Below are 22,368 nucleotides of genomic sequence, written 5' to 3' on the forward strand. Positions count from 1 at the left end.
GCTGACACTCTCCCGTCAACTCCGCTTGCGCTTCTCATTCTAGTGGAGTGCCGGAGTCAACAGAAGAGCACTCAGCGGTCGATTTATCGCATCTATACTAGATGTGATAAATCAAACCCCACTAGATCGATCACTGCCCACCGATCCGGTGGGTAGTGTAGACAAGCACTATGTAACTGTGCTGTTGGGCCAGGAACGTTACTCAGTGATCTAATTTTGAATGATAACATCAGCAGCTGAAAAGCCATCGGTCAGCCACAACTTCTCTTAAAAAGCCTGCTAAGAGTTGCAAGGAGAGTGCAATAATGGCTGCTTTGACTGACTTCACATGGTGCTTTCAAAGCAGCATCTCTTGCAGTGTATGAATTTAATAGTACACGTGCCACAACGACTTCTGTGCTACCATGCTCATCAGCACCCTTCTCATGCTCATCAGGACTTATACCTCAAAATATTCTTCCCCAAAACTTATTCTAAATTTTTAAATATACTTTTGTAGCATTTGTATTTTCTGTGCTAGTGTTTTTGTCTACATATGTAAAAGGAGAAAAGCCCTGCTGCTGGTGCACAACATTCCACCAGGAGAAAATACTGCCACACTAGTTAAGTAGGTTCAACAGGTACATGAGAAACAAAGTAAAGTAGGATGGTTGAAGCAAGAACCCCAGATGATGCTTGGTCAGACAAGATAAAGAGTCCTTGTTTGAAAGCAGCATGCCAAGTTCTTTAAAGTCTGTATTCCTCATGATGTTTACATAGAGCACAACTGACAGACACCAATACTCTTATATAAGCAGAGAAACAAGAGAAATGGGTTGAAATTCTAAAAGGAGGCAAAGGAATAATTTCATAACAGAAATCCTACTGAATTATCTTATTCTCTCTTTAATTATCCAAAAATAAGATTTCTACCAGTCACAACCCAGAAAATAAGCTATCAGCTCATGAATCACATTTAAATTATCCTGCCTGGGCCAGTGGTTAAAGCAAAGAACTGGAGATTTGGGGCCTACCACAGAGTTGTTTTATGACCTTAAGTAAATCAACTTTTCTGTGCTTCCATTTCACAGATAAAGGGAAACTGGGATAGTACATGCTAACTTATCCCCTCAGACACTACCACAATGGGCACCTTAAAAACACTGGACAATCTGGTCATGCCTGCCAAGTGCTTTAAGAGATTTAAAATGAAAGATGTTACAGAATGTGAAGTAGCATAGTTATTGACAAAGTCACAGCCTGTCATTTCATTTCTAGTCAGGTCACATCCTGGAGTAGATTAATTTACTTTCTAAGTCCACACTTTCAGAGTTCAATCTACACCCAGAACAGAAAAAATAGTCACTCACCTCTCATAACTGTTGTTCTTTGAGATGTATTGCTCATATCTGTTCCAATTAGGTGTGTGCACGTTGCATGCACAGTTGCCGGAAAGTTTTTCCTAACAGCACCTGCCAGGTCAGCTGTGGAGCCCCCTGGAGTGGCGCCTTCATGGCGCTCATTATATGACCATGCTTACTTGGCGTCGCCTCAGTTCCTTCTTGCCAGCTATTCCAACAGAGGGGAAGGGGGCAGGTTTGGAATGGATATGAGCAACACATCTCGAAGAACAACAGTTACAAGAGATGAGTAACCGTTTTTTCTTCTTTGAGTGATTGCTCATATTGATTCTAATTAGGTGACTCCCAAGCTTCACCGAGGCAGTGGGGTCGGAGTTAAGGAAATGCTGATTGGAGCACCTCTCTACTGAAAGCCGCATCATCTCTGGCATACCGGTTGATAGTGTAATGAGAGGTGAAGGTAAATACCAAGGACCAAGTAGCTGCCCTGCAGATTTCCTGGATTTGGGACCTCGGCAGGAATGCTGCTGACAAGGCCTGGGACCCAGTGGAGTGTGCTGTGAAAGCTGGGGTCAGCACTCTGGCCAGCTCATAGCAAGTGAAGATGCAGGACATGATCCAGGAGGATAGTCTTTGGGAAAAGACCGAGAGGCCTTTCATCTGGTCCATCACCGCTATGAATAGCTGGTTCAATTTTCTGAACGGCTTAGTGCACTCAGCATAGAAAGCTAGGGATCTCTGAACATTGAGGGAGTGTAGCCACTGCTCTCAGGTACTGGCATGAGACTTTGGGTAAAAGACGGGTAGGAAAATGTCCTGGCTTGTGTGGAAGAGCAACACCACCTTAGGGAGAAAGGCCAGGTGTGGTCTGTGCTGCATCTTATCCTTATGGAAAACCTGCAAGGCTCCAACACCCTTCTTGCAAACATAATGGCGACCAGGAAAGCTGCCTTCCAAGAGAGATGCAGGAAAAAGCAAGTTGCCAATGGTTCGAATGGGGACCCCATGAGCCTGGAAAGGACCAGGTTAAGGTCCCACGCAGGGACAGGCTAACAGATCTGAGGATATAGGCAGTCCAATCCTTTGAGAAAAAGTGACGAACCACAGGGTTGGTGAAGACTAAGCAGCCAGACGCACCTGGGTGGAAGGCCGAGATCACAGTGAGGTGGACCCTTAAGGAGGATGTTACCAGGCCTCGTTGTTTCAGGTGCAGGAGATACTCCAAGATAAGAGGTACTGGCGCCTGGAGGGGGGGTGTACGACGCTGGTCACACAAGGATGATAATCTCTTCCACTTCACCAGATACATGGCTCTAGTAGAGGGCTTCCTCCTGCCTAGAAGGACCTCCCTTATTCATTCAGAGCACAAAAGTTCCATGGGGTTCAGCCATGAAGCTTTCAAGCCATGAGGTGGAGGGTCCATAGGTCGGGATGACAGAGGCAACCATGGTCCTGAGGGAGTAAGTGGGGGAGGAGAGGCACCGTGACCGGTGCATTGATCGACAGCTCCAGCAGTGTGGTGTACCAGTGCTAGCAAGGCCACGCTGGAGCTATCGGAATTACCTCTGCTCCCTCCCTGAGGGCCTTGAGCGAGACCTTGTGCATAAGAGGGAACAGAGGAAAGGAGTAGAGTAGATGACCTTTCCAGGGTAGCAGGAATGCGTCCATGAGGGAGCCTGGACTGCGACCCTGGAAGGAGCAGAATGTTGGACACTTCCTGTTGCATCAGGTGGCAAACAGGTCAACCTGGGGAAACTCCCACCTTGGGAAAATGGGGTGTATGACATCCAGTCAATGGACCACTTACGAGTATGGAAGGACCTGCTGAGGTGGTTCGCCAGCATATTCTGAATTCCTAGTAGAAAGGATGCTTCCAAGTGAACAAAGTGGGCTGTGCAGAACTCCCACAGCTGAAGAGAGCCTGGCATAAAGGGGAGGAATGGGCTCCCCTTGCTTGTTGATGTAAATCATGGCAGTGGTGTCGTCCATTAGAACTGCTACACACTGTTCTTGCAGTTGGGCCTGGAAGGCCTGGCAAGCAAGGTGCACTGCCCTCAGCTCCCTGACACTGATATGGACGGAGAGCTCTTTCTGTGGCTACACACACCCTGTGTCTGAAGGTCCCCCAGATGTGCTCCCCACCCCATAGCCAACGTGTCCGTAACCAGGGACAAGGAAGGCTGAGGGTTGTGGAAGGGGACTCCTCCGCACACCGCTTGGGGGTCGAGCCACCAAGGAAGGGATGTGAGGACCTGCCCCGGCACTGTGACCCCTGAATTAAAGTAGTCACGCCCCAGGCTGTAGGCAGGGGCGTAGCCAGGTGGAGGGTCTTTGTCAGTACTTCAGCTGCAGGACCTTCACTCACTCCGCGGGTCTTCAGCAGCATTTTGGCGATGAAGCTTCAGTACTCCGAAGACCCGGAGCGCCGCCCTGTCACTAAAAGCACCACAGTGGGTGGCATCCTTTTTTTTTTCCCCGCTCCCAGGTGAGTAAAATTTAAAAGGCACCACTTGCGCTCAGTGGGGGAGCGGCCGCTGCCCCGCTCTCCCCCCTACCCCGGCTACACTACTGGCTGTAGGCCAAGACAAGCCACATCTGCAACCGTCTTAGCTGGAGTCTGGCGTGCCGGCTCACGTAAATGCAAGATGCCATGTGGCCAAGGAGACTCATGCATCTCCTTGCTATTGAGGTTGCGAATTGCTGGAGACTCTGAATGTTGTCCATGATGGCTTGGAGTTGGGACTCCAGTAGAAGGGACTGTGCCTGGACGGAGTCTAACACTGCCCCAATGAATTCTATTCTTTAGGTTGGTTCCAGGGTCAACTTCCCCACATTGAGGACAAGACTCAGCTGCTCAAACATGCACCTGACCAAGCAGAGTTGGGACTGCACCTGTGCCTTGGTGAGGCCCCTGAGCAGCCAGTCATTGAGGTAGGGGTATACTTGCACTTGCTGTCGACGGAGGATGGCAGCCATAACTGATATGCACTTGGTAAATACTTTGGGGGGGCCCTGAGAGGCCGAATGGAAGGGCAGTGAATTGGTAATGTTCATGATTGACCATGAAGCACACAATGTGCTTGTGCACAAATCACTATGTGAAAGTACACATCCTTCATGTCAAGGGCGGCATACCAGTCTCCCGGATCCAGAGATGGAATAATGGTGGCTAGGGAGACCATGCAGAACTTCAACTTTACCATGAATATGTTGAGCCCACGCAAGTCCAGGATGGGTCTGAGACCCCCCTTGGCCTTGGGAATTAGAAATTATCAGGAGTAGAATCCCCTGCTCCTTAGCTCCGAAGGAACCTCCTCCACCGCTCCCATGGCAAGGAGCGCCCGCACCTCCTGGATAAGGAGTGCTCGTGAGAGGGGTCCCTGAAGAGGGACGGGAAGGGATGGGTGGGAGGGAGGGTACGAGCAGAACTGGAGAGAGTATCCTGCTTCCACCATGCGGAGGAACCAGTGTTATTTGGGACCACACATAGTAGAAGTGGGACAAACAATTCAAAAAGGACAGGGAAGGATCCGGATGCAAGTCTGGTGTGCTGTCCTCGGGCGTCCCTTCAAAAGGCCTGCTTGAAACCCAACAATCATTTGGCCGGGTCCTGGCCTTGTCCAGACGGGGGAGTTGGAAGACTTCCTTCTGCCATTCCTTCCCCTCTGCCTCTAAAAGTCCTGCCTTGGCCGAGGAGGGCAGGAGCACTGCTGCCGCTGTTGGGGTTTGAAGTGCTTCTGTCAGGTTGCCGGGGTGCGCATGCCCAAGGACTTCATAGTCGCCCTTGAGTCCTTTAGGCTATGCAGCCAAGAGCCAGCCTCCTCCATGAACAGGCCTGCCCCATTAAAGGGCAGGTCCTGCATTGTCCGCTGAACCTCAGGCGGTAGGCCCAAGGCTTGCAACCAAGAGATGTGCCTCATGGCAATACCTGAGGACAAGGTACACACCACAAAGTCTGCAGTGTCCAGTGAGGCCTGTAAAGAGGTCCGTGCCACTGCCTTGCCCGCCTCTACAATAGCCCCAAACTCCTTTCTGGACTCAGGTGGCACAAACTCCTTGAACTTGAGCATCGAGTTCCAGGAGTTGAAGTTAGATCGTCTCAGGATTGCCTGCTGGTTGGCAATCCTGAGCTGGAGCCCCTCCCAGTAGAGTACACCTTGCAGCCAAATAAGTCCAGGCACTTGGCCTCCTTGGATTTGGGCACTGGGGCCTGCTGCCCCCTCTCTCTCATTTACAGCCACAACCACCAGTGAGCAGGGCTGAGGGTGCGTAAAGAGGTATTCATACCCCTTTAAAGACACAAAGTACTTCCTCTCAACCCCTTTGGCTATAGGGGGGATGGAGGCTGGAGTCTGCTAGACTGTCTTAACATTGGCCTGTATAGTTCTGATGAGGGGCAGGGCCACCCTTGAAGGACATTCTGGGGCCAGAACGTTTACCACCAGGTACTCCAAATCTACCACCTCCTCGGCATGCAGGCCCATGTTGCACATCACCCTGTGCAGAAGGTCCCAGGAGGCATGGCTGTCTATGCATGGCCCAGAGACAGAAGTGCCTGCAACAGCCTCACCTGGGGAGGATGATAAAGAGGCCAATAGGGGAACCAGAGAGGGGGAGGGAATGACCAAGAAAACCATGGAATCCTGCAGGGAAAAAGCTGCTTTATTCCCAAGATCTTCTGGGAGTACAAGTAGACTCTAAGAAGATATAGGGAAGAACCCCATCTGGCATTAGGAAACCTGAGGAACAATGAGCCCTTCTACCCTAATTGTCTTCTGCTGCTGTAGTCTGGTTCAAAGAGCTCCTGATAGGCTAAACACAGCTTGCCTGAGCAGATGTGCCATAATTATGTTCTTAATTCAAAAGTTAAGAACATTTTAAATGAGAGTTTAAATCATCTCAACTCTGATTCTCTGCACTAGATCTCAACTAGAGAAGTTCAGTAAACTAGACTTTTTGTGCTTCAAAGTGGCAATAAAAAGTTATAAATGTTCCAAAAAAAGTCTATTGTTAGGGTGCCATGTCTCAAACTTTCTGTCTAATTTGTTTCAAATTTGGTAGGGGGGAAAAAAAACACCTGACATGGCAACAAGTCTAGCCTGGGAAATTTTAAAAAACCAATATGACTCTTTGTGGATCTTAGGAAGGAAGAGCTGCCAAAAATCTAGGTTATTATAGAAACTCAGTTGCTCTTTTAAGTACAGAGCACGGCTACCTCAACTCCATAATAAGACCTGTGAAATTAGGTTGCCTGGTATAACCAGCAGGAGAAAAGCTCTCATTCAGCTAACTGCATTGAGCCCCTGTTTCTGTCACTTTAGACTGGTCTGAGGTTTTCCACTCCCTCCACCAAGATCCATCTTGTACTTCCTCCTCTCTATAATCAGACTATGAGAGCTGAAGAGCCTATGTAAACGTGCAGAATTTGATCGAATTACAAGATGGAAATCTGCATTGGCAGAAAAACTTGGACACAAAACTTAGCAGGCAGGAAAGTTTGCCACTAGTGTACAAGCGGCATCTAAAATCTCTTCTCATTAGGCATAAATAAGATGGGGGGGAGAGGAGAGGGAGAGTTACGAGGAAGGTTGAGATGTCACAGATGGACACCATTTGTTTAAGAAGAGTTTTGATCCAAGCTTTAAGCACAACTTCCAGACCAAATTAAGAATGTCCAACAAAACCCTGCTCAGAAGGGGGACTTCCAAGAGAGACACGACAGACTGCAGAACGAACAGACTCATAATTTAGGCATCCCTGGTTTAGTGCCATTGACTCAAGAGGAGTCACACCAAGGCACTGTTCTGCACAACTCCTCCACTAATATTTTCATGTATTAAGACTGTAGAAGTTGTTAAGGGAGATGCCTCATTTACACGTGAGTCTTAACAAAAAGCATGCAGAAATTCAGATCACTGACACTGAATCTTGCTTCATTTCTTGTCCTTGATTTTGACTGCTTACTATTCTTGACAAGGAGCAAGATAAGCTTTTTGAAGAACATCAAAAAGCAACTAAAGTTAATTTATTTCACTTTACATATCCAAATACTGTATAAAGCCCCTTAACTACATTAGAGGTAATGTTAATTGCCACTGTGCTCTCAATTAGAAAACTCAGAGGCTATAAATACAAAGTTAAAGTGATCTGAAAACTAAATGGCTTACTAAGTCTGAGTGGTGCAGGGTCAAGCTCCAGTGGCATAGTGCTACAAACCAAGTTCTGGCCCTGTTAGGCACACAGTTCCCAATAACTTAGCTGCATGTGCATATTTAAGTGAAGCATTTAGCCCTTAACACTCAGTATTAGCAAAGCTATATTGTTGGGAAGAAATTGCTAAAACAGCTTTTCATTGTTTTTAAGTATACTGAAACTCAATACCACAAGTCACTCACAAATGTTCCCTCAATAAAGTTATCAATCCTTCAACACTCTCTTTTATATTCCTATTATTATTAAGCTACACAGATTCACGTTGGCTGTCAGTTTCCCATCAGTAAGCTTAGTCAGTAAGTACAGTGATCTCATTAATCCTCTCAGCACAATACTCAGTCACTCAATGACTGACAAATATGATGTAAGTATTTAAATTATAGCACATATAGCACTTACCCCATATTGGCAAATCGTCAATATACATCTGATACCAATAGTGATTTTTGATAGCATACACAAATGCATCTCTCTTTGCTTTGTCCAAGTCAATTTCACAGTATGTGGTCTGCATTACATCATCTGTAGAAATTAAAATAATATGTTAATGACATATTAATGATAGGTCTAGCTAAAACACAAATTAAGCAAATGGGGGGGGGAGGAGAATGCATATTTCCAGAGCTTGAAATTCCTACTGGTTGTGCATCCTCTGGCAGGTAACGTGATTAGCACACTTAAAAAAGTAAGCACTGAGGTACCTAAACAAATGTCCCTGCTTCTCCATTCTCCCCCAAACAAAGAAATAACCAAAAAAAAAAAAAGTTTTAGATCATCATATTACTACTTTATCCATAAATAAATTAAGATACACTTGTTAATAGTTTCTTTATCTGAAGAGGTTAAGTGAGGACTCATGAAGCAGCAGCAGCAGCAAACTGACGTTAACAGTCATTCCCAAAGGCCATCTTGTGTTAGGAACATTTGCAGAGCCTATAAGCAATTTTAAAAGTGCATTAGTATATTTAGTTGGTAATTTCACAAATACAAGAATACGATATTACAAGTAAAGATAATAACTAACCCCACCTCTGTACATCCAAGCTCAGTCACTAGTTACTCAGCCCCATTCCAATATCCCCATTGGCACTAGCAATATGGCTCACTTCAAAAAGAACATGTTTTTCAGCTCTTTGGTAGTCTTCAAGAAAAGTACAGAGAGGCAGCAAAGCAAATGGGAAAGAAAGACTGAACAGAGGACAAAAATGGGAAGGTGACAAACAATATAGAAGATGACACACGGAAAAGGAAGTGAATCTGCCATTTCAAATTGGAAAGCTATATTAATTACTGAAAATTCAATACAAAAATGTGGTTAATGGGCAAGTACTTTCAGTAGCTGCCATGTTATTAAGTAACATTTCATGTGATGCCTGGATTTCAAGCCTTGCATTTCTTTCTGAAAGGAGACAAGTTAAAAGCACATTTTATTTAAAAAATGCTTATTCTGGTGGTAACACCTTAAATTATTAAAGCTAGTGTTCTAAAAATCTACTTCACAACATGCTAGTCTATTTTCATTATTCAATCTGAGTGAAATTATCAACAGTGAAAATGAGTTTTTAGGCCAGATGTTCTCAAACTATCATATTGTGGACACAAGCTAATGGAGATAAAGCTCACAAATTCACTCCTCATCCAATTCTGGGCAATGAGGCCACTTCACATTTCCAGCCTGAGATTCCAAGCTCTTTTGGGCAGGAATTGTCACTATTTGCACTATGCCTAGCACAATGAGACCTTGTCCGGAGTCCTCTAGATGCTATTGCAATATAAATATTAATCATCATCATCCCCTCTGTTGTGAAGAGTTCTTGCTCACATAAAAAAGGTGTTAGGAAGTTAATGTATTTTCAGCTGCACTAAAATAACCTGGTAGTTGGAAACAACGTCAATGTCATTCAACCAGTCAGCACTCTGCAAATGGCTAGCAAGGGCTCTGGATGACAGACCACTTTGAAATCAGTTTTAGGCCATTTCACTCTGAGGCCTTGGCTACACTCACACTTTACAGCGCTGCAACTGGGGTGTGAAAAAACACCACCCTGAGCGCTGCAAGATACAGCGCTGTAAAGCGTCAGTGTAATCAGGGCAGCAGCGCTGGGAGCACAGCTCCCAGCGCTGTACGCTACACCCGTAAGGGATGTGGTTTACATGCAGCGCTGGGAGAGCTCTCTCCCAGCGCTGCTGCTCTGACTACACTCACACTTCAAAGCGCTGCCGGGGCAGCGCTTTGAAATTCCAAATGTAGCCATACCCTCAGGTTCTCATGCCTGGCACAATGTGATGCTGGAACGGCACACACAATGTTCTGCTTGTTTTTTTAAACTGATCCCATTCAGTTCTCATTTTTAATTCACAGAAACATTTATGTTGTTCCTTATCTTTCTGAAGGGTAATTTTAGGCCAAATTTGACCCCTGGGTGTGTTTAACAATTGCTCAGAGATCAAAACAAAAGCATCTATTAGTAGAACGTTATGATTCTTATTAAGTATAAAATGGTCAAAGAATGGTAACAACACAGCAAGTGAAATGTTTTATTTTGGAAAAATGTAATTCCCCCTCTTAGTGACAAATCCAAAGCTTAGGGACGTTAATTGCTTTTTCTAATTAATGCCATGCTGACTAAAAAAAAGTTTTATGGAAAATCCTGCCAACCAGTCATTTTATGAATATGCTCTGGAAAAATATAGGCTCAACTCAGCATGGGCAACTAATATCCATTGTTCAGCGACACCTTCAGATTCAAACACAGCTCTGAACTCCCTGCCCTTTGTCTGCTTTAACACAAACCTTTAAATGTGTGAAAAGGTAAATGCCAGGAATCTGCAAGTCCATTGCAATATTTGTGCACACATTGATACAGTACTAGTTTTGTTTTTAATCAAATAATAAACATCTGAATATAGAGGTAAACTCAGACAATGCATAAGCAAGATTACTAAAGTGTAGCCATGCAAATTGATGCATAATTGTCCTTTTTGACTCTGTTATTTAGTTGTACTTCAGAACCTAAGCACTAGCTTGTGGCTGCGAAGAAAGACTTTAAAATGTTAATTAACAGGAACTAGCATATCAATGTCTGCCTCAGGGCTTGCATGCACAGGGAGTTATTCCAGAATTGCTATCTAGCTTTAAATACACACCCTCTCTTAATCCGAATTAATTTTCAAGCGTAGACAAGCCCTCAGTCTGCAGAAATTAAAATACCTTCATCCCTTTCTATGGGCTTTACTGTTTAAAGCATCATAGGCCTCAACTATTCCACTACTGATTATTTTAGCAGAAACAAGCCAATTTCTTACAAATTAAACACTTCACTGAAGCCAATTTAAGTTGCTCAAGTGCACACACAATCACTTTAAAAAAGGGCGGGGGGGAGAGAAAAGTGCTAGCTACATCCTCACCCAAAACTTGCAGCTTAAAACCATGATTCCACTTTCTCATCCACACATCACTGCGCTCCTAGGTTGTGCACAGGCAGCTTGTGTGGACGTACCAGAGGTAGCTTGAGTATTGGAGCAGTAAAGTTGTGGCAGTGCAATCTTCAAGCATAGGCTGCATGAGCTTGTCTGGAACCTGGGGGCTTGTCTACATCAGAAAGTTGCAGCGCTGGTGAGGGAGTTACAGCGCTGCAACTTTGAAGGTGTACACATCTGCAGGGCACCACCAGCGCTGCAACTCCCTGTTTGCAGCGCTGGCCGTACTCCCGTTTTGTCTCGGGTGTAGAGGATCCAGCGCTGGTGATCCAGCGCTGGTAATCCAATGTAGACAGTTACCAGCGCTTTTCTTGACCTCCGTGGAAGGAGGAAGCCTCTGGTAATCAAGCTGGTTTCCTTTCCCGGTTTGCTCTCTCGGTCCCGGAGCCAGCCAGCAAACCGCAGGGAAGGAGACCTGCTTGCTCGGGGTTCCGGGACCGAGAGAGCAAACCGGGAAAGGAAACCAGCTTCGCCGCGGTTTGCTCTCTCGGTCCCGGAACTCCGAGCAAGCAGGTCTCCTTCCCTGCGGTTTGCTGGGTGGCTCCGGGACCGAGAGAGCAAACCGCGGCGTTCCCGGGTTGCTCTCTCGGTCCCGGAACCCCGAGCAAGCAGGTCTCCTTCCCTGCGGTTTGCTGGCTGGCTCCGGGACCGAGAGAGCAAACCGCGGCGTTCCCGGTTTGCTCTCTCGGTCCCGGAACCCCGAGCAAGCAGGTCTCCTTCCCTGCGGTTTGCTGGCTGGCTCCGGGACCGAGAGAGCAAACCGCGGCGTTCCCGGTTTGCTCTCTCGGTCCCGGAACCCCGAGCAAGCAGGTCTCCTTCCCTGCGGTTTGCTGGCTGGCTCCGGGACCGAGAGAGCAAACCGCGGCGTTCCCGGTTTGCTCTCTCGGTCCCGGAACCCCGAGCAAGCAGGTCTCCTTCCCTGCGGTTTGCTGGCTGGCTCCGGGACCGAGAGAGCAAACCGCGGCGAAGCTGGTTTCCTTTCCCGGTTTGCTCTCTCGTCCCGGAACCCCCCTTGAAGCCGCCCAACAGCGCTGCAGTGTGGCCACATCTAACACCACTTGCAGCGCTGGTTGCTGTAAGTGTGGCCACTCTGCAGCGCTGGCCCTATACAGCTGTACTAATACAGCTGTAACAACCAGCGCTGCAAAATTTTAGATGTAGACATGGCCTGGGGTAAGTACTTGGATGTCTCTAGCTCATACCAAAGCCTGCACTGCCACAACTTCACTGCTCCAAGGTAGCTAGATCAAAGGTATATCTACATGAGCTGCAATCACATCCCATTTGCAGTACAGACATACCCACATATGCCTCCACCTTTCAGATGCACACACAACAATCACCTAGTATTGCCAATAAAGTGGAGTGGTTAGAAAAGGAATTTCTCTAGATGTTTGGAATGTTGGTCTCTTCTGAATCAAATGTTGGATGATTATGTCTAAGGGTATCACGCTGAACAACTACATGGAAATAGTTTGTAACAATTTGTGATTTTGGGAAGTTGCTCAATATACCTTCTAGGAATATTGCCATGAGCAAGTAGTGTTTTCCTTTTTTCCCCCCCAATAGCTGATACTTGTGCTTGGAGTTCAAGTAACATGTTTTGTGCAGAGATAAAGGCAGAGGCATGTGTATTTCGGGTGGTGTATGTGAACAAGACAACTTCTTCGATGGAATAACATTTCTTCAGCAAAAACAAGCATCACATTAAAAACTGAAGAATCTGGGAGTAGCATAAAAATGAATTTAATATTGAAATAAACAGAGGGCAGGGCAAAGCCGAAATTTGGGATTTCTGCCTCATTTAGATCTAATTCTGTTTCATTCAGGTTTCTATACCACATCCATTATTGAGGTTTCTTAGCGCCATCCATTATTGCATTTAGCATCCTAACTAACAGCTGTCACATCTTCCTGAAGTGCTGCATACATGAAGCCTTTATTATACCTTTGGGTACCGATTCCTTGGTTTACAGGAAAAATTCTAAGTGATACATTAATGTACAATAAAGCTGTGCTTAAAACAATTTTCATTTTTAAATCTGCAACTTTTTCTAATGAGTGTTGTACCTGTAATAATGACATAAAATCTTCTACAGTACAATTTAAAGTGCTGATACATATTAATTCACTAGAACTCAAGTGTAACAAATTGAGTCTGCCAATTCAAACACTTGTCATTTTGACATCAAGTTCTTTATTGAAGTGTCACTATTAAGGATTTTGCTTGTCAAAAAATTTTAAATAATCTGAACATCTAAAATCACAATAAAAGGATAAGCAGATATTAATTCAATGTTTCCCAACTTTTTTGAATAAAGTATTTATTGGGGTTGGGTCCTTGTAACACATTCATTCTACGTTGTCCAGCGTGACCCATAGTCATAACAGATAAGAAATGCAGCTACACTATTTTATATACACATACACACACACACACATATATACCCACACACACACACACACATATATACCCACTTCATCAGGTGTGTGTGTGTGTGTATTCACTCACGAAAGCTTATGCTCCATTACTTCTGTTAGTCTATAAGGTACCACAGGACTCTGTCTCTTTTTACAGATCCAGACTAATATGGCTACCCCTCTGATACCTGATTATATCTACACACCGCTACCTCGATATAATGCCACCCAATATAACACGAATTTGGATATAACGCAATAAGGCAGTGCTCCAAGGGGGGGCTGCGCACTCTGGTGAATCAAAGTAAGTTAAATATAACACGGTTTCACCAATAACGCGTTAAGATTTTTTGGCTCCCAAGGACAGCGTTATATCGAGGTAGAGGTGTAGTAACATTAGCCAACTTAAAAAGATATTTGTATAACTTATAAGTGAAAAAACTGCTTTATATATGCAGTTTCATCATCCATTAGAGAAAGTTGTTTTGGTAAGAAGGCATTGGAAAGTTGTGTGACAAGAGTAAAGGGGATTGGATTAATTAAAAACTTGCTAAATCCACTTTGGCTCCTCTGATATTAGCAACACCAGGAGCCTTAGTTTAGATGGGTCATTAGTGTTTTAACTACCATAACAACTGAACATGCTCTGAAAAGGATTGCAGGAGAAACAGCATAGTTTTGAGCTTAAGGCACTGGACTGGGATTCAGGTGATGGGGGTTTAATTCCCAGCTCTGCCAAAATCGCTGTGTGGCCTTAGGAAAGTCACTTCACTTCTGTGCCTGATCTGTAATACAGGTTGCTCTCTCCCACATCCTATGTCTATTTACAATAAGCTCTTTGGGGCAGGGACTCTTACTACGCATGTATACAGCACCTAACAGAATCTATCTCGGATCTCTAATACATTTAATAAATGGTTAATGGTGACATTTAAATTGTAATTTTTAGGCTCAAGCCTTGTCTAACTGGAGTTGCCTCAATTAGTCACAAGTGTAGCCATACAACTGCGCACACCTAATCTAGGCATGATAAGCCCCTATAAAGCCACAATTTGCAGTAGTGTGGCTTATCCCAGTTTCAAGCAGGGGCAAGTTCCACTGACAATAAGCAGCGTTGCCCATCTCATTAGGGGTTTACGGCCACGACAAATCCCCAGTGCAGACAAAGCTTGGGTTACAAACCCAGCGGGACAAGCCATGCATCCAAGGGCTACCTGTGGGTTCTCTGACAATTTAAAAACACTAAACTAGTTTCATTGGCATAAGGGCTACTTTTTATTATTATGTTCACATGCTTAAATTCTGGAACACAATTTTGCAGCAAAGGGTGGATTATAGGGTAAATTCCACAGCATCACAAAATAATGAGCTCTGGTTATCCCTGTTCCATGATTAGCACACCTAAGTTTGTGTGTCGTGTCAGCACCTTTCACAAGCACTGAGGTTTGATATAATTTCTCTCTTAACTCAATGAGAAACAAAGGGAGAAATCCACAATCCAACTTAATTTGGCAGACAAAGATTTCTGCAAAACTGATTAAAGAGATATTAATAAGCAATAATTACTGAGCTGTTATAAAACATTGAGGTTTCCCTTTAAACATACATTAGAAAGTCTGACCTGTTAACTCAGGATTTAGATCTGACCTCAAAATGCTTCAAGGAAATCAGCGTAGCTGGAGAAAAATGCTGCTTGAAAACTTCAGAGTTTCATTTAAGGACATTTACTTTGTATATTTTGACTTGTGATGTTGACAATTTGTGTTTTAACAGTTATAAAGCTTTAATTTTTTGAATCTCAGTGTCAACTGTCATTAAAAAACTATTGTCTGGCACCTACCCACACCATCATTTGACACTCCCATCATTTCCCACAACTGTGATAATGTAAATCGATAAAAAAATTATCCATCAAAATTATACAAATATAAAAATTGAATTCTATACTATAAAAAGTAGTTTAGATTAATACAAATTTTTAAACAAGGACTAATACAAAAAGGCTAAAACTGAAGATAGCCATCACAGGGTCTTCAATTCACATATACACTAGGAAACTTTGGCAGACTATTCTCACGAGTGCTACCACTGATTCATCTGTGGGAGTTCAAGTACAGACAAGGCTCCTGTGACTTCCAGCATTTTTACCACTGAGATAGGTCAGTAGAAGTGCTAGAATCTGCCACGATTTTGTCTATAAGAAGATTCTTGGCTATGCTAAAACCAGTGGAAACTTCCTCCTTCCAACCTGCTCTCCTCCCCATCCCACCCCCCCAAAAACCTCCCCACAGTTTAGACAAGACTCAAAGCTCTAACTCTGGGTTCCTGTTTTTGATCCAGTGTGGAAACATTATAAAAAAGTGAGATCTACAGTCAGTGAAAAGAATACGATCTGTATCATCTCCCTCTGCTGGATTATCTACTAAAGCAGGAATCGGCAAGCTTTCAGAAGCTGTGTGCCGAGACTTCATTTATTCACTCTAATTTAAAGTTTCGTATGCCAGTAATAGATTTTAACATTTTTAGAAGGTCTCTTTCTATAAGTCTATAATATATAACTAAACTATTGTTGTATGTAAAGTAAATAAAGGTTTTTAAAATATTGAAGAAGCTTCATTCAAAATTAAATTAAAATGTACAGCCCCTCGGACCGGTGGCCAGGACCTGGGCAGTTTCAGTGCCACTGAAAATCATCTCGCGTGCTGCCTTTGGCACATGTGCCATAGGTTGTCTACCCCTGTACTAAAGCAATGGGATCTCAACTTTTTACATACAGTGACCCCACACAACAAGAGAAAATGTTTTGGGACACTCTGCCCCCCATTTACCCATAAAGGGGAGGCTGAAATCCAACTGGACCTGTTTCCAGCACCCCTGAAAACTCACGGATTACAGATAAGTAGAATGAAAACAAAATAAACCTCTTTTCCAATACCACAGAAATGTCAAAAATAGGAGAAAACTCCAAAACCACAAGCAAACACTTCCAAAAAATTATTTAAAAATCTTGACTTCACCTGTTAGAAATAAACTAATGCCTCAGTCACTTAACACCTCAAAAAAACACGCAGCCTTTAGATATTTTTCACATGAAGATCTAGATTTGGCACTCTATATACAAACCAAGCTCTTAATCAAATTTTGTAATCTTTCATATCTGAATAAGTCTTACTTTGGGTTGCAATTGGCTCAGACTGCCTGCAAGGATGTGTCCTGATATATCTAGGCATCTCTCATATCATTTGAGAATCATTACAGATGCTAAATTAGGCACACTGATATAGGTGGAAGGCCAGACCTTTGGCCTACAAAGAATTATATTTTTTTGTTTCTCAATGAAGAGAAAATATTTGTAAAAGGAAAGCCTACCTAAAGCTGGAGGAGGATATAATCTCGAATGTTCAAGGCTTGTGATGTCTGCATATCAAAGCAAAACAGTAATGGAAAGTAGGCTTAGCGACAGCTAGGAATCACTGAAAACATGACAGAACACTGAGCTGGCAGAGTCAGCTCTAGGTTAGAGGAGTGAGGACTGCAATAATATTTCATAGCTACATTTAGTGCTAGTTTATAAATGCTATGGAAAGCACGGCTATTTTTAGTTCTCCTCTATTCTCTTTCGAAGGGACACTGAGTACATGAAGAGAGGCGAATAACCTAAGTACTAAAAAGAACAGTTGCAAATGAATAAACAGGGTATAATTTTCCCCACTCTCTGTAAAAAAAGATTTTGGGACACTAATCTATCTTGCATTTTATCTCTTCTTAAAGAGACATTCAACTCAAATTGCAAATAATCAGTGGCACCTTAATATTTCAGTCTTAATAGTGCAAGTCCGCTTTTTGCTATATTGACTTCTTGCATTTTTCAGCTTGGCAAACAACAAAAACCTATAAAGTAAGTTTCACTTTCAGATTCTTAATGTTTTTATACTGGAGTTTCTAGCCCTCAAGGGCTAATCATAATCTTCAAACGCAAAGCGAACCTAAACCAATGCAGTGTTGTCTTCCCAAGTGCGTCTGTGGCTGCTGAAACATGACAACACTATGCTGAGTGAACAGTCAGTTTTACTGGTACAGTATTATGAAGAGCAGCAAGTGAAAGTGTAAACACTCCTCTGAGTCTCAGGCTTCTTCCTGGGAAAGTTCTAAGCAACTGCAGAAGAAGGTAGTAGAGTTATTCATGCAGGAAGACGGCCCTAAAAATGCTGAAGAGAGCAGTAGAGACCATTCCCAGCCCTGATGCATGGTGTAAAGTTTGAATATTAGAATCCTTGCCCCACCCGACCCTCAGGACAGTGTGCAAGAAAGTTTCTCCTTTCCAACAGTCAAAGGAGGCAGAAAAGAGCCTCTATTTTCCAGCCATATAAAAGCAGGAAATCCAGTATGAAAATGGAGCCATCAGAGCATGGCCCAATGACAACGACCCAATAGGAATCCTTGTATCTTCTCCCTTCCCAGCACTTGTGGGGACAGCCTCCTTAGTAGTATGCTGCCTCTGGACCTTACATGTACCCTCTGTATTCCCATCTATATCTGCTTTTTGCTGGTACGTTTAGTTCTCTAGGGAGAAACTGAGAAACTGCTATGAGTCTATATGAAAAATATACTTATTAGTCAATAAAATGCTTTGAAACTTCAACCATGCATCCTCATCTGCATTGCTTAGCTTATCAGCCCAAGCTGCTCTGTGAACTTTTCATAAGTTATGAAGATTTACCAGACAAGTTAAGAGCAGCTAAGCTAAAAAACTGACCTGCCTCAGCAAATATATTTTTTATGTTTTTTGGAAAAGCAAAAAAAGATTTTTCCTGATACTGAAAGGACATTAAAAGACGAATGATCTACTGTTAATCTAACAGTACAGGTGTTTTCTATTCTTCTTCTTAAATAACTTCACTGTGCTTTGTGTCTCTGTAGATAAAGATTTTACCATCACCAATGATCCATTTTACAGAAGACTACAAAGAACTTAGTAAAAGTTCCATTCTGAAAGGGTTAAGTCAGTTTTCTAGCTCATTTTAACTGTCTTCGACACAGGTTACATGTAACCTGTGTATTGTGCAATTTCACATTTAGTTTTAGAGATTCACTGTAGAAGCTAGTAGTTCGTACAATATTCATTCAGAAAAGGCAGTAAGACATTAATTATCCTGCTGATCATTATTTTAAATGTAGTAGTCCCATTATTTCTTTCTATTCATTTAACTGGAAGGTGATAAATCTTAACTGTGGAACTTCATGTCATTTCCCTCCCCTAAACCCAATTTCAATTTATTTTTTAACTTTATATGCAATAAATGTTCAAACATTGCCTACATAAAGAAAATTAAATGGTAGCAATGCTTTCAATCTGAATTGTTATAGAAAGTAGACTTATTTTCGGTTTTTCAATTCTGTGTTTATCAACTTTTATTTTTATAAAAATACTAGGTAAAAAAATCATTAGCGATGTTTTTACAACTGGAAGATTAAACAAGAGGGATATAATATTCAACAACATTAATTTTCGGCAGGACTTTCAAAAGTACTGAACAACCACAGCTCCTACTGATCTCAAGAGGAGCTACATGTGCTCAGCATACTTGAAAAATATAGTCACTGTAGTACCCACATTTTCACTTTCAAGTTCTTCCTTTATTATGCTGAAGAGGGTTTGGAAGAGGTCCACAGCTCGTGTCTACCCCAATAGCGAAAACAGCAATACCATAATTCCAATTTTACCCACCAATAGGAACAGTATTACAAGAACACAGAAGTTTAAAGAGTAAGATTAAAGCCACAGAATATGCTATTCTACAAAACAAATTTTCCTTCAAAATCAACCTCAATACATTGTTTATATTCTACACCAGGGTGGGCAAACTACGGCCTAGGGGCTGCATCTGGCCCTTCAGACGTTTTAATCCAGCCCTCAAGTTCCTGGAAGGGAGCAGAGTCTGGGACTTGCCCTGCTCCAGCGCTCCAGCCGGGAGCTTTCCCCGCTCTGCGCATGCCGTGGCTCCCAGAAGCAGTGGGATGTCCTACGCATAGGGGTAGCCAGGAGGCTCCACACACTGCCCCCACCTGAAGTGCCGGCCCCAGAGCTCCCATTGGCCGGGAACCATGACCAATGGGACTGCAGGGACACTGCCTGCGGATGGTGCAGCGTGCTGAGCTGCCTGGCTGCACCCCTGCATAGAAGCCGGAGGGGGAACATACCACTACTTCCATGAGCTGCTTGAGGTTAGCGCCGCCCAAATCCTGCACCTCTGACCCCCTCCAACATGCCAACCCCCGTTCCAGCCCTGATCCTCCTCCCATCCTCTGAACTCCTTGGTCCCAGCCTGCAGCACCATCCTGCACCCCCAACCTCCAATTTCATGAGCATTCATGGCCTGCCATACAACTTCCATTCCCAGATGTGGCCCCCGGGCCAAAAAGTTTGCCCACCCGTTTTACATTAAGTTTTTCTATAGAGAACATATGGCTAAATATCTCATGTCTGAGTTGCCCTGTTTTCAATAATACAGAAAAGCAAAGAGAAGCCCCTTTAAGATCCACCTGGGCCAACATGTGGTATTGGGCAGTCATTTTATATGTACTCTGTTCATAAATTAAGAGCTGCACTCTTATTTTTTGAAAACTTTTTAACCTTCAAAAATAAAAGCAATATACTCTACTTTCATACTGAGCATTCTTCGTTCTTCTTCAACCCTGTCCACATTCAACATCTGAATGGCCGTACATAATCAGTTACCACAAAAGTTCATTAGCTGCTGCAAGGAAATATCTTTAAGGAGTGAACGAGAGAGACAAAGAAATTCAGTGTCTTTAAGAGACCATTTGTAATAAAGGCCTCTGTTTTCATACAGAGTTGTGACCAACAATGAGAAATCTACTAGTCAAGGGAACTGAAGGTGTTTCTTACCCAGGAGTTTTTAATTTAGAGATTAAATGTAGGGGATTTTTTAAAATATATCTTATAAAGCTTACCTTTAAATTTAATGTCCAGACCACTAAATTCCAATTCAACTCCTTGAAGTGCTTCTCCTAGTGTTTCATGATAATGACTGATGCTTTTTTTTGATCCCACGCAGAAGGGAAGAGAGAAATATTTGTATGTCTCTTGGCGATTGTGGTACGGTCCTACTGTATTCATCCAAAGAACGACTTCTTCTTTATCTTGGTACTAAAAGAAAGCATATTGCAACGTATGAGAAGTCTACCACAGTAAAATTAAGCACATCCATTCTCCATGTTATTTAGAGAGGCAGTGGTATATTTGGGGAGTTCAGAAAGGAGAGGTCCAAACACCATCTGCAATTTGAGTCAGACAACTAAAAGAGCATCACATAAGACAAATATTTGTTTGGTTGGTTTTTTTGTTTTGTTTTTGGGGTTTTTTTTGGGGGGCGGGGGAGAGGGGGAATCTATGCCTGCTCCTCTTAGGCATTTAAACAAATATTTGGCATAAGGGTATGAAGCATCAGTGGCCCTTTATAGGTAACATTCCCAGAAACTGAAAGCATAGAAACTTACAAAAACCATTAAAGAGAAACTCCTTTATCTTTTTTATCTGCAACTGTATAAATTTGCCAAAGACTGCATACAGGATGCGTAAATTGTACCTTAGTGGAACACAAGTACCCTCCATCTTAATAACTAGAAGTAGCAATAAGGGTAGCCCTCTCAACAGGGTTTTGCTCTGGACTTTTCTGTAAAAACAATTAAAACCTTATCTCTTGTAGCTACCTCTGGCCAGTAAATGTAGTACCCCAGCCAGTAGATGTCTAAAGTTTTTTCAAGTTATATCATAATAATTCCAACACTTAATATATGCACTCCTCAGATAAATGTCTTCATTAATGCTCAGATGTTGGGATGGACTCACAAAAATAAGAACCGAAGTGTTTAAGTTATTATATGCGATACACTTTGTAAAATGCTAATCTTGACTAGTTTTTTTTATTATTATTATTATTGTGCTTTTAACAGTATTTACAGGATAAACAGTTTACCTCCAGCCTTTCCTCCACACTTCAATATATTGGTGACTACACCATCAATTCACCAAACCACATGGGTCCGGTTTTCAAGCCAGGAATAGGTGCATATAATTGTATTTGGACATGGCAAATCCGATTTTCAATCCTACTTTAGAGCTAAAATTCAGGCTCCATAAATATGCAAGAATGAAGTGTTCTCACAAGGCTGAGATATGCACAAATGGAACAAATATTTGTGTTACTTTTAGTGGAAAGGGGAATCAAATGTCAATTAGGCATAAGTATTTTTTACTGTGCAGTCAAAGTAACTCGTAGATAAGAGTTAGACATTTTTCATTTCAACAAACGAACAAAAGTCCTTAAACACAATTATATGAATAGTTAACTGCCATACAGCTAGTTGGGCCTAAAAATAATTAGCTACAAACCCACATGTAGAGTGCTTGAATCATGAGTGCTTAAAAACGTTTTATTCTGATTTATGCATTTAAGTCACCGTGTTTTGAGAAAAGATTTAATCCTTTCATTCCATCATGTCACTTTATTAACAAATCAAAGCTGCTTATAATGGAAAGCCTTGTACTCTTTTGTATTACATCTGCAGCAATCAATGATAAATATTTGGTCAGTTTCACTACTGTATGTCCAGCAATAAAACTAACCAGCCATTTGTAAGTTTCACTTTATTTAGGAAAGTAGCAGAGATACAGAAGATTTTAGGGATGAGAAAGGAGAAATGAGAAGGGAGCAAAGAAAAACCAAACAACATGTCAGAGAAAGCCAGAAGAGATTCCCCTCTCTCTACCACCAAATTGAAAGGTTATACCGGGGCAGCACAACAATCCATCCTTGCAGAAAGCTTAGGGAAGGTGGGAAGTATAGCACTCAACAACTGAAGTGAGCATTAGGCTCCTTACCAACATTCC

The 22,368-nt window shown here is 42.9% G+C and overlaps 1 protein-coding gene across 1 annotated transcript in view; it reads right to left on the minus strand.

The window, feature by feature from the left end:
• Positions 1 to 22,368, minus strand: part of TM9SF3 (transmembrane 9 superfamily member 3) — an 85,429-nt gene that overhangs the window by 53,160 nt on the left and 9,901 nt on the right. Inside the window, exons 2-3 of the mRNA XM_030568902.1 lie at positions 20,430 to 20,625; positions 7,953 to 8,075 (exon numbers count right to left, since the gene is read on the minus strand). Coding sequence (XP_030424762.1) covers positions 7,953 to 8,075; positions 20,430 to 20,625 — 319 coding nt within the window. The remainder of the gene's footprint in view (positions 1 to 7,952; positions 8,076 to 20,429; positions 20,626 to 22,368) is intronic.

This window comes from Gopherus evgoodei, chromosome 7 (genome assembly GCF_007399415.2).
Source record: "Gopherus evgoodei ecotype Sinaloan lineage chromosome 7, rGopEvg1_v1.p, whole genome shotgun sequence".
Taxonomy (NCBI): Eukaryota; Metazoa; Chordata; order Testudines; family Testudinidae; genus Gopherus; species Gopherus evgoodei.